Source organism: Thunnus maccoyii, chromosome 24 (assembly GCF_910596095.1).
Source record: "Thunnus maccoyii chromosome 24, fThuMac1.1, whole genome shotgun sequence".
Classification (NCBI taxonomy): Eukaryota; Metazoa; Chordata; class Actinopteri; order Scombriformes; family Scombridae; genus Thunnus; species Thunnus maccoyii.
This window is the reverse complement of record NC_056556.1, coordinates 5,508,697-5,523,802: the sequence shown is the minus strand read 5'-3', so window position 1 is coordinate 5,523,802 and position 15,106 is coordinate 5,508,697. Positions and strand designations below refer to the sequence as shown.

The 15,106-nt window shown below is 39.1% G+C and overlaps 1 protein-coding gene across 6 annotated transcripts in view; it reads left to right on the top strand.

The window, feature by feature from the left end:
• LOC121891907 (inositol polyphosphate-4-phosphatase type I A-like) overlaps positions 1-15,106 on the top strand; it is a 50,769-nt gene that overhangs the window by 27,551 nt on the left and 8,112 nt on the right. For 3 of the 6 annotated variants that reach the window (XM_042404547.1, XM_042404549.1, XM_042404548.1), the window contains 16 exons: positions 389-519; positions 652-756; positions 918-1,026; positions 1,374-1,391; positions 2,211-2,397; positions 2,480-2,695; positions 3,359-3,500; positions 3,993-4,178; positions 5,183-5,215; positions 6,145-6,317; positions 8,763-8,886; positions 9,076-9,143; positions 9,666-9,865; positions 10,072-10,169; positions 10,526-10,638; positions 10,773-10,927. In XM_042404547.1, the coding sequence (XP_042260481.1) occupies positions 389-519; positions 652-756; positions 918-1,026; positions 1,374-1,391; positions 2,211-2,397; positions 2,480-2,695; positions 3,359-3,500; positions 3,993-4,178; positions 5,183-5,215; positions 6,145-6,317; positions 8,763-8,886; positions 9,076-9,143; positions 9,666-9,865; positions 10,072-10,169; positions 10,526-10,638; positions 10,773-10,927 (2,058 nt within the window). Of the gene's footprint in view, positions 1-388; positions 520-651; positions 757-917; positions 1,027-1,373; positions 1,392-2,210; positions 2,398-2,479; positions 2,696-3,358; positions 3,501-3,992; positions 4,179-5,182; positions 5,216-6,144; positions 6,318-8,762; positions 8,887-9,075; positions 9,144-9,665; positions 9,866-10,071; positions 10,170-10,525; positions 10,639-10,772; positions 10,928-13,677; positions 13,902-15,106 lie in introns of those variants that run through there. The other 3 variants (XM_042404553.1, XM_042404551.1, XM_042404550.1) reach the window with 3 other exon arrangements.

The following is a 15,106-nucleotide window of genomic DNA, read 5'->3' as shown; positions in this document are numbered from 1 at the left end:
TTTTTCTCTTGTCTTACATCATAGTAAATAAAATAATTTGGGGATTTTGCTGCCGGGAAAAAGCAAAACATTTGATGACGTCACTTTGAGCTCTTGAAATGTTTTCACTGGCATTCACAGGCATTTTTTGGTGTTTAATGATTCACCAAACAACTCATTCATTGAGAAAATTATCGGCAGATTAATCGATAATATAAATAATTGTTAGTTGCAGCTCTAATCTAGTATGTACTCTTCTTCAAAGATATTTGATACAAGCAAACAAAATGGCCTCTTTAACCATCTCAGCAGCTTGCAGATTGTAAATGACCAAATAAAGTATTTTATGCACTACATTTCTTCTCCTCAGTAATGCTGTTTTTCCTATTTTTACTTTCTCTCTCTGCAGGGTGTGTGAACTGGAGGAGCTGGGAGAGTTATCCCCCTGTTGGGAGAACTTGAGGCGACAGATCGTCTCTCAGTACCAGACCATAATACTCGCGTACCAGGAAACACTGTCTGACCTCAGTGACTACAGAGGTTAGTGTCTGCAGAGGTTGGCTTCTTGTCGTTTGATAAAACAGTAAAACTGTCAGGTTAAAATGGGCTACCACAAAGTTCCCATGCTCATCTCTCTCTCTTTCTCTCTCTCTTTCTCTCTCTGCACTTCAGGTCCATCATTCAAAGCCAGTAACCTGAAGGCAGAGAGGAAGCTGGAGTTCATGCCAACCAACCTACATGTACAGAGGATGAGGGTGCAGGATGAGCTGGGCTTCGGTGAGACATTGCCAACTGCTATAAGGACTCACATAAACAGCCACACATATAAAACAGCACACTTTTATTGTCACTGTTCAATTTCAGACATTTTTTTTAGCAGCATTTTAGCTGAGGGTTCTGTTCATTTCTGTTCATGCTCACAACATTTCCCTCTTCAGAGCACACCTATGACGTAATAACAATCGGAGCTCCAGCTGCTCACTGCCAGGGGTTTAAAAACAGTGGGCTGAGGAAACTCATCCAGAAGTTTGAGGAGGCAAAGAAACAGTAAGTAAAGAGGGGATGGGCTTGGAAAAAAGTGAGTTATAACCGTATAAAAATGACCCTTAAATAGGAACATAAAAGCCAAAAAAATGCATTTGCATGCTCAGTCACAGTGATATAATTTTATTTGTTGCATCATTCATCATTTTACTGGTATTGTTTCAAATCGTTCAAATTCAATTGATCCAATTGAAATAATTTTGCGTGAAAGTTTTTATCTACTTTGATTTGGCTGCCCTGTAGTCATTTTTATATTAAATTAATGCATTGTTTCTTCAACTGTCGCGTTATTTCTGCAGTTCAGTATTATGGCTTCCTCTTAATTTTGTTTTTGTTACTTTTTTGATCAGCATATATGAGGAGGGATGGTGAGTTATTGCACTGCTTTGCTTGTTTTCATTTGTATGTACACGGTTTGCCTCTCACTGCCTTGCACCACCACAAAAAGATACGTTCACTGTTTTTTGTCAATGTACAAGAGTAAGTTTAATGACTTTCATGCATGGCAGATGAATGGGTGAGTAGGTAGGAGATGTTGCTCACATAAGACATCACGCAGCTAATGTTAACAGCAACACCTGATGCATTGGTATTAATATTATTCTGTTTGAAAGTAACCAAAATATGTGTTGTTCTAAACTGAGCACAATGATGTGTGAAAACTAGGCATTTTATAACACAGTACACCAAGTTTGTTGAATACTGCTCATTTTTTAAAATTCAGTCAAATAAAAACAAATCTTCAATTGGAAATACTTTAAAACTAGTGTTAAATCATTGATAATGATTCTCTGATTCCCATACCAAATTATCTGAATTTTTAAAATGAGCAGTATTACCTTCAGATCTGTTTATTAAAGTCAGTTTCATGTTGTCTTTGTGTTTATACCTGTAGCATTTTCCTGAACCACTGATTAGGACCGTTGTTAAGAACAGGCATGTGCATGCAAATGCTATGTCTATGTCTCTAAATGTTTCAAATATATTTGAAAGACATTCCTAAAAATTGAATGAGAAACACCAAGCAACAACTCTTCCCCTTGATGAACATCTAACATTTTGAAATAGACCTTACAGGCTTCATGAGCCAACAGTCAACTTTTTATGTTATGAAGATATAAGAGAGTGTCATCAGCATACAGTCACATACAGGCATGCTGCTAAGACCATGTCTTTGCCTTTTGCAGCAGCGCCCTGTCCAGCTCACAGTCCATCGTCTACATACCCCAGGACATTGTCCGAGCCAAAGAGATCATCGCCCACATCAATACACTGAAGACTCAGGTCAGCTATTACGCCGAGAGGCTTTCCAGAGCCGCCAAGGACCGGTCCGCCAGCGGACTAGAGAGGACGCTTGCCATTCTGGCTGATAAGGTATTTTCATTTATTTGCATGTTGTTTTGGGTTGACATTCCTCATCAGATATCTAATAATACACTATCCCTCTCCCTCTCAGACTCGTCAACTGGTGACAGTATGTGACTGTAAGCTGCTGGCCTCAGCCATTCAGGCCCTGAACGCAGCACGACCTGAGTACATCGCCTCCAAAGCGTCTCCCTCAGCCGACTCAGAACAAGTAGTCCTCCGTAACGACCAGGACACGCTACTAGCCAAGTGGAGCGGTAGCAACAGCCGATCCTCGCTGCATGTAGACTGGCATGAAGAGGAATGGGTAAGTTCATGACAGTCAGGAATCACCAAAACAAACTGAATGGCTCTTATTGAGCAGCAGCTCAAATTTTATTATATCAGTCTCTCAAAAATACAGCTTTAATGAATGGCATGACTAATCAAGATGTAACTCACTGTCTATGCTGAGGTTTAAATTCCCAGTCAGCCATTTCACAGACTCTCTAATAAAAAACATGTCAAGATGCAAGTTACTTCATATTTTCCTGTTTTTTACACTATAAGCTACCCATACTGTATGTTGACATTGCTGTAAATATGACAGAATTAGTCCAAACCAGCCTCTGGATCCCCTGGCAGCTGAAAAGTTTATAGTTATGTAACAAAGTGCTACATTTCCTTTGATTACATAAATCTTTGTTAAGTAAATTTGCGGCTTGCTCCCTGATTTGCATACTGATGTGATTCATCTCCTCTTTTGAGCATCTTCTCTCTCGTCTGTTTCAAATGTGATTCCCTGCTGTAATTTCTGTAGTCACTCTTTAACCTTTGTTTTAATTTGGTCCATTGAATTTTCATGTCTAAGCTGTGTTGCATGTTTCTTTGCCTACATAATACAAAACTTATTACAACTCAGCATATACAAAAAAAGAAAATTTAGCACATTCAACGTTTGTTTGCCTCTCTCTGTCTCTCTACTTTCTAGGAGAAGGTGTGGGTGAATGTGGATAAGTCTCTGGAGTGCATCATCCAGCGTGTTGACAAGCTGCTTCAAAAGGAGAGGAGACCCAGTGTCAGCAGTCAGGACAGCACTCAGACTGACCTGCAGGCCAGCGGCAGTAAGAAAGGTAACACAGACTCACACACACATAGAATATACTTCTGTCACTGCCATTCAGTGAAGTAATACCTTGGCTTTTTTACTTTCAAGGGTACAAATGTGACTTTTTTTTATGCAAAAACCTTTTTTTCAGAAGTGAAACCTCTGTTTTACATCAGTCAACTACTTTTTTTTTATTATTTTGTTTCCTCCTTGCAGATTTAATTTGTTTTAATGTGTTTTATTATTTTTGCTAAACACCTTAACACAGAAAAGGCAAATACAATTTTTGACTGAAAAGGGGAAAATTGCAATGCACAACATATAAAATTCTGTTTTCACAGGCATTTATTGTGATGTAAATGTTTGTACAGTTAATCATAGTAATCAAATATAATTAATCTGACAGCATGCATCAAAAAAAAAATAGTATGAGAACTGAAGTTAAGATCTAAATAAAAAATGACATTAAATCCACTAGAATAAAAAATGTACATTTGCCTTGTATGGCTGTGAAAAGGTGAAGGAAAAAGACGAGCTTTCTGGATCAACCCAGGAAGTATATCACAGGAATCTGCACCACCACCATCATCATCATCATCATCCTCATCATCACCTCCTCTGCCATCCTCATCACCACCTCCACCATCATCCTCATCCGCTTTGCCCGCCCTCTCCTCTGCACGTCCTCCCAGCCCTGAACAAGGTTTATCATTTTTTCTTCTTCTGCTTCTTCTGTAGCCCCTCCCCTCCTGTCTCTATTTTATGATCAGTTTTCTTTTTATTGTGTCATTTTATTTAGTTCAGGAGACTCGAATTACAGCTTCGACATTGTTAAATGACCAATGGCGCTCGTTATATTGGTCCCTTAAAAAGTCTCCCTTTTGATTTTTAAGTCACCATAAACTTATTTTCCTTCACCTCATCTGCAGTTTTCTAAAAAAGGAGGCAGGTATTTTTAAATAGCTCATCTTTATCTATTGTGGAAAAACATGTCAAAAGTTTAAGATTTTGTTTTGTTGGTGTCTTTATGGTCTGTCCAGAGTGCATAAGGTTGCAGCATTACTGTATCTGTGAGCAGAAAATTAAAAACAGGCTTTTCTCTCCAGCTTTGCCAGTGCAAGTTCTGCTCTTTCTGCTTAAAAGCTTAATGCAGCCAATCCGTCTACCAGTGGTTGTATCTGAGATTTTGTGCATAGTATGTATGTTATACTGGACCAGGGTCAAATGTCTATTAAACAACTTACATACATAGATACACATGCATACATGTGGCGGCTGCAGTTCTCCAAGTTCAGGATTGTGGCATTATGGTGAGAAACATGCACAAAACTATTATTTTTGTTGTCTCTGCTGTGCCCTGCAATCAGTCATCATCAACATTTGATTGACTGACTGAGTTGCTGACAAAAATAGCCTCATGTAGGCAAAGCTGTTTAATTAAAGGACAAAAAATGCTTTGTTTAATCAAAGCATTATCTCATTGTTACTGCAATTTAAGGACAAATAGATAAGATTAAAAGATATTGTCAGATGCTAAAAAAAGCCACCACTGATCATTCGAGACAAACTTTTTTATAATTAATGGCGAAAGGTTTTAATAGGTCTTTTACCCTGGTCTGCAGTGTTTTTCTATGTGTGTCTCTGCTGCCCTGTGTGGCTTATAGCGCCCGCTAATCATGCATGTTGCACCTCCATCCCCTCCTCCAGATGGAAGCCCCGGCGCTGAGGAGGCGTACCCAGGTAAGAGCTGCCTCCCCATCCATGCCTCTCTCCCTCCTCTCCCCAACTATCCAGGACTCTGGTTCAACAGTAGATATTTAATGAAAGTATGAGATTTAGAGAGAGATTAAGCCTTCTTTTCAAATAATGGAGTTTTCTTCAACTTGGCCTTTAAGTTTGACTTTGTGCATGTGAGTTTCAGGTATTTTCTAAAACTATATCTGCTTCACTTCTATTTATTTGATTGGCATATATGCTACATATATTTATTTTTACGCCATTCCTCTTTATTAAAGACTAACTTAACATGCCATTTTACTTTGAACTTATCACCATCACATATAAAAAAACTTGGTTCAAACCCAGGCGCCTATGAGAGGGTTTAGAGGACAGAATTATTTGATTTTCTGTGGGAAAAGGCAAAGATTAACAGTTGCAATAAATCAATAAATCATCACTCACAATATGATTTCCCCTAAGAGAATCTTAATGTTTTCATTTGTCATTTTTAAAATGATTTGTTAGAAGTTGTAGCTACTTGTATTTGCGGAAAATGACCGGTTGGTAAATATGGGATAAACTCATAAGCCTTTTTCCTGCAAGTGACTGTAAAGAAGTAGATAAAAGTTGCAAATATGACGCACCATGTCCTGAATCTTCAGTAAACTACAATCTTCTTATCAGCGCTTCTGCTTTCCCTGTCGCCTCTCTGTTCCGTCTGTTTTCTGTTTCTGTCTCAACGATTTAAATTTTTAAATTCACTTTCAAAGTGACATAAATGGAACCTAATCTCACTCTAACTGAGCTAATGTTAGATTGTTTTGTGTGGGGATGAGTGATGCAGAAGAGGAACTAATTTCAATTGTGTGCTCGTGTTATTTTGTCCAACCTCTGTCATGTGATTGTTTGTTTATATCTGCACTGTAAATGTCTGTACGTGTGTTTCCCAGGCGAGTGGAGCGAGGCCTTGTACCCTCTCCTCACCACACTCACTGAGTGCGTTGCCATGATGAGCGACAAGGCCAAAAAGTCCATGGTCTTCCTGCTGATGCAGGACAGCGCCCCAACGATAGCCATGGACCTGTCGCTGCAGTACCGCCGCGACGTCGTCTTCTGCCAGACGGTCAGCTCGCTCACACGCACACTTGCATTATTTAAGTGACATTTACTCAGACATTCTTGCTCTCATACTCACCCTCTCACATTTACATACAGTTATATTTTAGGCATTTAACTAATGCACTTGTCATGACTCACAGTGAGGGAATCACTAAATATTACAGACATGTGGAGTGCGAAGGTCCAGCGGTGACTGCTCTACAGTATTTATTATTAAATGCTTGTGTAAAGGTGAGGGAAAGGCAAGAAAACAGGTTAAAATAATAGAAGAAAGCGAGACAGAAAAAGAGAAAGGATTTCTTCACCCTCAGACCTACACACTCCTACTCTCCTGTGTTGCCTGGCGCAAACCTGAGAGACATTTCAGTTCTTTGGGCCAAAGTTATAATAAAGGATTTGCGCCCAGAGGTCGTCCAGGTGGTTTATCTTTTCTTACAACTTGATATTTTTACAGCATCCCTTTGTTGTAGTTTTGGCAAGTGTTCTTATCAGTTACAATAACAGTTATATTTACTCACCAGGTGCATTGCAGATATCTTGCACACGGGATCTCCGTAGTCTCGGTTTTACAACAACGTAGAGTTATGACCACATAGCAGATTAATCAAATACATTAATCTCAGTTATCTAAACTACAGCTGCAACTATGATTATTTTTATTATTGATAAATCTGCAGATTATTTTCACGATTAATCATTTGGTCAATAAAACACCAGAAAATTGAGAAAAAGTTTCATCAGAACATCCTGAAGTCCAAACCGACATCCTCAGATGTCTTATTGTATTAATTTAAACACTCCAAAATCCAAAATATTAAATTTATGGTAATGTAAGACCAAGAGAAGCAACAATGTTTCACATCTGAGAGCCGTGAGCCAGCAAATATATTTCATTTTTGCTTGAAAAATTGATTATTAGATTATCAAAATATTTGCATGTATTAATTTTCTGTCAATCAGCATTTGCAGCTCTAATTGAAACCATGTTTTAGAAACCTTGTTAAAAGCATAAAGTCAATTATATTAGTCTATTGAATTGTCACTTAATCTGGATTTACAGCATACTTTGGTGTTAAGGGATGAGAGTAACAACCTGCTGCTTGTGTTTCTGATTCCAGTGAAGATTGTTGATGGTGAGGAAGAACATTAAGGAAGAAGAGAAAACCTCACTGTTCTTCTCCTATTCAAAAGTATTAGAGCTGCAACGATTAGTCCATTAATTGATTAGTCGACTGACAGAAAATTAATAGCCAATTATTTTGATAATCATTTTGAGTCATTTATTATCTTTCTATGACAGTAAACTGAATATATTTGGGTTGTGGACTGTTTGTTTGATATTTGAGGTTGCTTTCTGACATTTTATTGACCATAAATCGATTAATCGAGAAAATAATGGACAGATTAATCAATCATGAAAATAATCATTAGTTGTTGGAGCCCTTAGAAATATACACCTACCAAAACATTTCCACTGTATACCTTTCTTCCTGATGCAATTGCTGCTTCTGTCAAAGTGAATGACAGCAGGTAACTTCAGCTGTTAATAACTGAGTGACAAACCCTCCTGTTCACAAAGGAAACAAGGCAAATCATCCTAATGTCACTCAAGTGTTTGTCTAAACTGATATACGGTATCCAAACTGTTCATAACAACTACTTGACCAAAAAGACGTTGCTGATCTGTATTCAGCAACGTCACTACATCAAGAATCTGACAGCTTATAATTTACATTTTCAGCTTGTTGTATAAAACACGTCATATAATGATAAAACTCTCCGGTACACACACACACAATGAACTCCACAGGATTTCCTTTACACACATGGATGCACAGAAACCAATGTAATGCATCCATTTACATAATCTCATCAGCAGCCAAGCTTTACTGTCTCTAAATATAAACCATATGTTGATTTGAATTACACTGCATGGTATGGATTTTTTTTTTAAATGGCACTTGTGTAATTGCTTGCTTTCACTCTACTGATGTATATTGATATTATACAACAAAATGACAACCTGGTTGAGGGGTTTCATGATAGTTTAAGTGTCTTATTACATTTAGAGATAATTTAACTGTCCATCAGCGATATTAAAGGACGGTGAAATATAACGGGGTCTGTTGAAAGGGGAGGCAGCAACACTGGATCGAAGAAATGTCTTTTCTTTACAACATCTAAAATCTTGAAAACAGATACTCTGTTTGACTTGTATCATGTAAATATATAAAAGAAGATGCATTAACATCTGAAAAGTATATTACAGTTTCTACCAGTGCTGTTAAATTAAACTGATATTGTACTTTTTTAGTGCTTGATACAAGATTAAAATGACTTTTCTGGATGCTGGTTAGTAATTTGGTTAATTACACACTCACCAGCCTCAGAGGATCAAAAGCAGCCCCTCCTTTTGTGAACTGATGTTAATGCTGAATGTGTGTTGCAGCTCACTGCTCTCATCTGCGGCTTCATTATCAAACTGAGGAACTGTCTCCGTGACAACGGATTCCTCCGGCAGCTTTACACCATCGGCCTGCTGGCTCAGTTTGAGTCCCTGCTCAGCACCTACGGTACAAACACACACACACACACACACACACCACAGGGCCTTACATATGCATGAGTCTTTTGTTTTTCTCTATTAGGTGCGTATTGATTGTGTGTGTGTGTGTGTGTGTGTGTGTGTGTGTGTGTGTGTGTGTGTGTGTGTGTGTGTGTGTGTGTGTGTGTGTGTGTGTGTGTGTGTGTGTGTGTTTTAGGAGAGGAGCTGGCCATGTTGGAGGACATGAGTGTCGGCATCATGGATCTACGTAATGTCACATTTAAGGTAGGAGGAAACTTTAATAACACCCATGAAGACACTGCAGCCACAAACTTGTTATAGTACTTATTTATTTATTATTTATCATTTATTTATTTTATACTAAAACAGAGTCATAGTTTCTTGTCATTTTTGTTTCTGACATTTATAAACTTTGGTCCTTTTGTTACCTGAATTTATATTCTTTATTAAGAAGATAATTACAATCTTATTTGCTATTTTCATAATAAAATATTTATTTACAAAGTATCAAAGAAGCAGAAATTTGTCTGTTTATTATCTAAAACATCCCTTTTTTATTTAATATTATAAAAAGTATTTGTACAATCAGTCAGTAATGTCTCAAAGTGACAATATATATTATTATGTATGAAATGATGAAGAGATGCGAACACCAACATAAAATGGACGTTAAAAACTGAAGCTGTTGTAAGTACAGGATGTCCAGCAGCAGAACTTGCTCAGATATCACAGGTTGAGAATTATTAAAAGCTTTTAAAAGTCTGTGAACGTCCACTCATCTTTAAGGTCACCCAGGCCACCGGCAGCTCTGCCCCCGACATGTTGCCGATCATCACAGGGAACCGGGACGGCTTCAACGTCCGCATCCCCCTGCCGGGAACCATGTTTGATGCGTTGCCGCGGGAGATCCAGAGCGGCATGCTGCTGAGGGTTCAGCCGGTGCACTTCAACGTCGGCATCAACGAACAACAAACGCTGGCTGAGAAGTGAGTGAGTAGGAGGAGAGAGGACGAGTTTTATGATGTGTGAGATACAATCACAGAGAAGTTTGAACAGCCTCGGGTCAGTCAGTGTATATCTGAAAACACCGGTACAGAGACATAAACAAAATATACTTTGAAGATTTTGTGCGTGACGGGTGAATTTGGGCTGGTTTACCGTTTTATGTAAAAGAAACTCGTGTGTTTTTCAGGTTTGGAGACACATCCCTCCAGGAGATCATTAACTTGGAAAGTCTGGCGAGGCTAAATTCATATTTCGAACAGTTCAAAGAAGTCTTGCCTGAGGACTGTAAGTACAAAAGTATATTAGAGTTCAGCAATAACAACAGGGCAATGAAATATGTTTTACAGTTTCTACAGTTGCAAAACTACTTTTTTTGGCAGTTTTTGAACTTAAAACATCAGTTAGATGTCTTTTAAGATCTAAAAGAGCAAACACAGTTTTGTGTTGTGTATACAGCAATAAACTGGCGCCAATAAATATAACTGTTCCTGTATTACTACTTTAATTACTTCTACTTCTCTTCATCAGTTTCTTCTTTGTTTTTCCTTCTCTCTGTGCTCTTCTCTCTCACCATCGATGCACTTCTCCCTTTTTTTTTTTTTATGCCTCACCTACATTTCCTCCTCCTCCCAACCCCTCAGGCCTCCCGAGGTCTCGTTCTCAGACTTGTCTTCCTGAGCTGCTGAGGTTTCTCGGGCAGAACGTCCACGCCAGGAAAAACAAGAACGTGGACATCCTCTGGCAGGCTGCCGAGGTGAAGTTTCTGTTTTATTGGACATCAAACAGTTAGCAGAATTTCATCTGACATCTGACATAATCTCTCTGGTTTCCAGCGGAAATTCTGAATCATTTTGACACAAGTTAACGTTTCTTCCCTCCCGATTTCAGATCTGTCGCCGGCTGAACGGGGTTCGTTTCACCAGCTGCAAAAGCGCCAAAGACCGCACGGCCATGTCGGTGACCCTGGAGCAATGTCTGATCCTGCAGCACGAACACGGCATGGCTCCACAGGTCTTCACGCAGGCCCTCGACTGTATGCGCAGGTAGGACGCCCTCACAGTGCACGAGTACACGAATGAAAAACACACCACTAAAAATCATACCTGGGCAAAAAAACCTACACCAACTTTGATTCATATTATTAGAATATAGTATATAGAAACTAAGATCAGGATATGGAAAATGAAATTCAAATACATGTAGGATTGTTCCCTTTTGCCCAAGTGTGATTTGAAACTGGTACGTTTGCCTGCTTCCTCTGTGAAACACATTGGAACCTGATCTGGAGTTGCTGGTTCATCTCAAGTGGGATACTTGAATATTTTGAAATTCAGTTGGTTACTTACTTCACCAGACTCTTGTCACATTGTCTTTTTTCTGCTCCTGATTTTTGGTGTATCTATTACTGACTTTCACCCAATTTGAAAACATTTTTCATCACAAATGTGACAAAAATCTCGAGAGGGAAAGTACCTAACTGATATTCAAGTGAGAGGATCCCCCTTCACTCATGTGTTTTGGGTGCTTGTTTGTCTGTCTGAGTCTATTCTGTCTGTATGTCCTTGTGTCTTCATTGTCTTTTTCTTTCTGTCTGTCCAAAGTTAGCCTACGCTGTTTCAGAGTTGCTAACCAGCTGACAGAGTATTTTTCCTTTATTTGTAATACCGGAACACCACCACCGTTACTTTTCCTTTTGATCGCTCCTTCTCGTTTTCCTCTCCTTCATTCTCTTCCAAATAATGTCAGCATGTTGAGAGGAGATAGAGAGATTTAGTTTGCCTCTACAATGCAGGCAGGTCAGAGTTTTGGTTTTAAAGCAATTTCACAGTGCTTGTAAACACTTTAAAGATTTAAAGGGTTGATTCATCCAAATTCTTAAAAAAAAACCTAGTGTATTTTCTTGCTTATGCAGGTAGCTTCGGTTTAATTTGTCCCAAGTTTTCAAATATGCAGAAGATTTAAATACACGTCCTTGATGTTGCAACTAAGGAAAAATAACAAACTGAATGTCAGCATCTGAAAACTGCACATTTCCTCAAAAAGTGATGTCCAAAATGTTCTTGAAATACATTTTGTAGACACAATTACAGAAGCAACCGACGTAATAAAAGACAGGAGACACAGTGACAGATTGCTGAAGTTGTGTGGGGAATTTATATTCCCAAACACATCATGATTGATATTGATCGACACTGTTACCGCTCCCTGCAAATGCGATTTTGTTCTAGAGGACAAAAGTCCTTTCAGGTCTCAGAAATGAGCCAATGCTGCTGCAGAATATGAGTCTACACTCCAGTGTTTGTATCTTTTTGTGTCAAAAAAAAGTTATGTGTTGAAAGTGGAGTTTTATGTGACTTTATGTTGTAAATAGTTTGTTGTTAAGCCCATGTAAAAGATGTAATCACACCTGTCTCGCTGTACCTGTGCTCAATAAAGTTGCACCTCCCACAGATACTCGCATGATACAGTGTTTCTTCACCTTTTCCTCCCCCTTTTTTCCTCTCCTTACATCTCTCCACTTTCTTCCCCTCTTTCTCATCAGCCGACGAGCATGAAAATAGCTTTTGATCATTTTTAGGGTTTGGTTTATGTCCCTTTGGAATGAGTTTGAGCTGTGACGCATGCTAAGAAGATGCTTGGAGATACCGCCCCTCTCCAAATGTCCCCTTCACTACCCTAACCTCTCCTTCATATTGAGTCCATCCATACTGAGTTGTTGAAAATAAATGAAAGAATACACCCTTAAAATACATTTTGAAGTCTCACTGTGTGTTAAATATTCTAAGAAACTTTAATTTTGTTAGCATTTTCTTATCACAACAGACAAGCTCTGCTAACAGCGAGCTAGCTTTCCTGTTAGCTTGCAAAATGTAAACTTTTCTGTGCACATATTTGATATATCTGATGGGGAATAACATGATGCAAATTACGTAAAAAATTCAATTCATTATTTAACTTTAAAGGGTGGTTTTTTTGTGCATTCTAGTGTTGGTTTTCATTTGAAACCAAGACTTTTTTTTCCCGCCATTTTTTCCTCCCTCCGTCTTCTTCACCCCATGTCTTAGAATATATAAACATGGAGAGCCATTGCTGTATTTTCTTATCTTCTTTCCTTTTCTGAAAAGACGTCTTTCTTAATTTTCTCTTTTTTCCTCTCTTCTCTTTCTCTTTTTCCTCTTCCTCTGTTTCCTGTGTGTTTGACTTTGTCACGATTTCTGTTCGTATGATTGGTTCATTTTTGCGGGACTTTTGTTATTCATTTCCATTTGTTGTGACTTCAATATGATTTTTCTTTCATTGGAACATTGTTTCTATTTTTCTGTTACACCATGGAAACCCATATCTATCATCATGGTTGTGCCTTTTTCATTGTCGATGTGGTTTGTCGCTGATGTTACCTGTTAATTTGCTGTGTCACCTCTGTGCGTGCATGGGTTCATGCCATCTCTTTATTTCGACATTGTTGCGACACGCTGCTCCTTCCCCTGGAATCTCCCTCCCTTCCTCTCCTTCCCTTCTTCTTTTATTCTTTCCTTCTCACTGCCCTTCTCCTTTACTTTATTTGTTCTTTCCCTCCTCTCCACCTGCCTTTTATTTCTCTATCCTGTGTTCTTTTACTTCCCTTCACTCCTCCCCCAAACTCTCCATTATCCCTTCCACCTCTGTGCTTTTTCTAATCTCTCCTCCACCGACTTATCCACCTTTCCCTTCCTCCAACCTTTTTTTTCTTGCTTCATCGCTCTTCCCTCTCCTGCTCTTCTTTCTCTTCCTCCCACCCTCCACAACTCGGCAGCATTGGGACGAGGGAGGGAGTAATCCAGAAGAACCTGAGCGGCTTGCTGCCGGTGCGTGACTTCCGGATGGACCCCAGCCTCCTGTACTCGCTGCCCCTGCTGGCCCTCAGCCCAAACCTCCTGGTGGTGTGGATCTTCCTCAGTGTGGCCTATTTCCTGGCCAAGCTCCGCTGCAGCTGAACAGCCACAAGCAGCTCGTTGGGAGTGACTGACTGAATGCAAAACATAGAGCTCGTCTTATGGGGAGGGGTGGGAATACTCCACACGGACTCCCGAGGGGGTTTCTGAAACTGTGCCACTGTCCTGTGAGTGTGTTTGAAATGCTACTCTAGAGCATGCACACACTGTCCAACCCTTTCTAAGGGCTTTACACAACTGATGCCCTGTTGATGCCCTTTTTCTGGTTCATTTTGTTTTGTTTAGGGACACTTTCCACTTTCTTCTTCCTATTTCCAGCTTGGAGAAACTGGTTGGCAAGCCTGCAAACGTGCCAATACAGATATGATGAATTACTTTTTGAGGCTTCAGTTCTGCCTTTATATGACATCCATGCTAAGCCTGCTAAATCTGAATACACAGCTTACGAATTTGTAAAAAAAAAAAAAACATGAATCCACCCCATCCATACTGTAAATGCCAGTACGATAAGAAAATGGCTAAATCTGCTCTTCTGTCATGTCCATAACTGATCCACTTAATGAGATCAGTATCAGCACCGATATCGATCCAGTGCATCAGATCAGAGCATCCCTACTATTATGTGAAAAACCCATGTTTAGTTTAGACAGAAGTAGAGAGAAAAAGATAAAAACACAGACAGCCTAGTGTGGACTCACTCTGAGTCATAACAGTTGCCAACAGTTGTATCCCACATCTGCTATCAGCATGCGTCTGTTGACTGAACACAGATCAAAATCTTCATATCTATTCGAGATGTTGAAAAGAGTCTCAACGGTTACAACAGGCAGCATAGACAGGATCTCTCTCTCTGCACATGTGGTTTACAGTCAGCTGATGAATTAGATGAATGGTATCAGACAGTGCAATCCAAAAGTGGATTTTGGCATGTCACACATTTTTAGTGGATAATGCCCTCTACTGGACAGATGTTGCTCAGTGTGATTATCAGTGAGTTCTCTGCCTTATTCTGACAGCAGAATATAGTATATAGTTTGTATGTTTGCGGACCTAAGGCCAGAGATTACACCTGAGTTGTGAATATGTATAAAAATGAGCAGATGATGTATAAATTATGCTTTATGGAAAGAGTTATTGTTGATAGTAGTTATTATAAAGGGGATTAATTTATAATTTAAGCTTTGCACAAACGGTCGGCTTGTTTCATTTGTGCAATACATTTAGCTTGTTCGATTTATCATTGTCTTCCACGTGCTTTTGCACTTACCTTACAAGCTAAAGTGAAGGAAT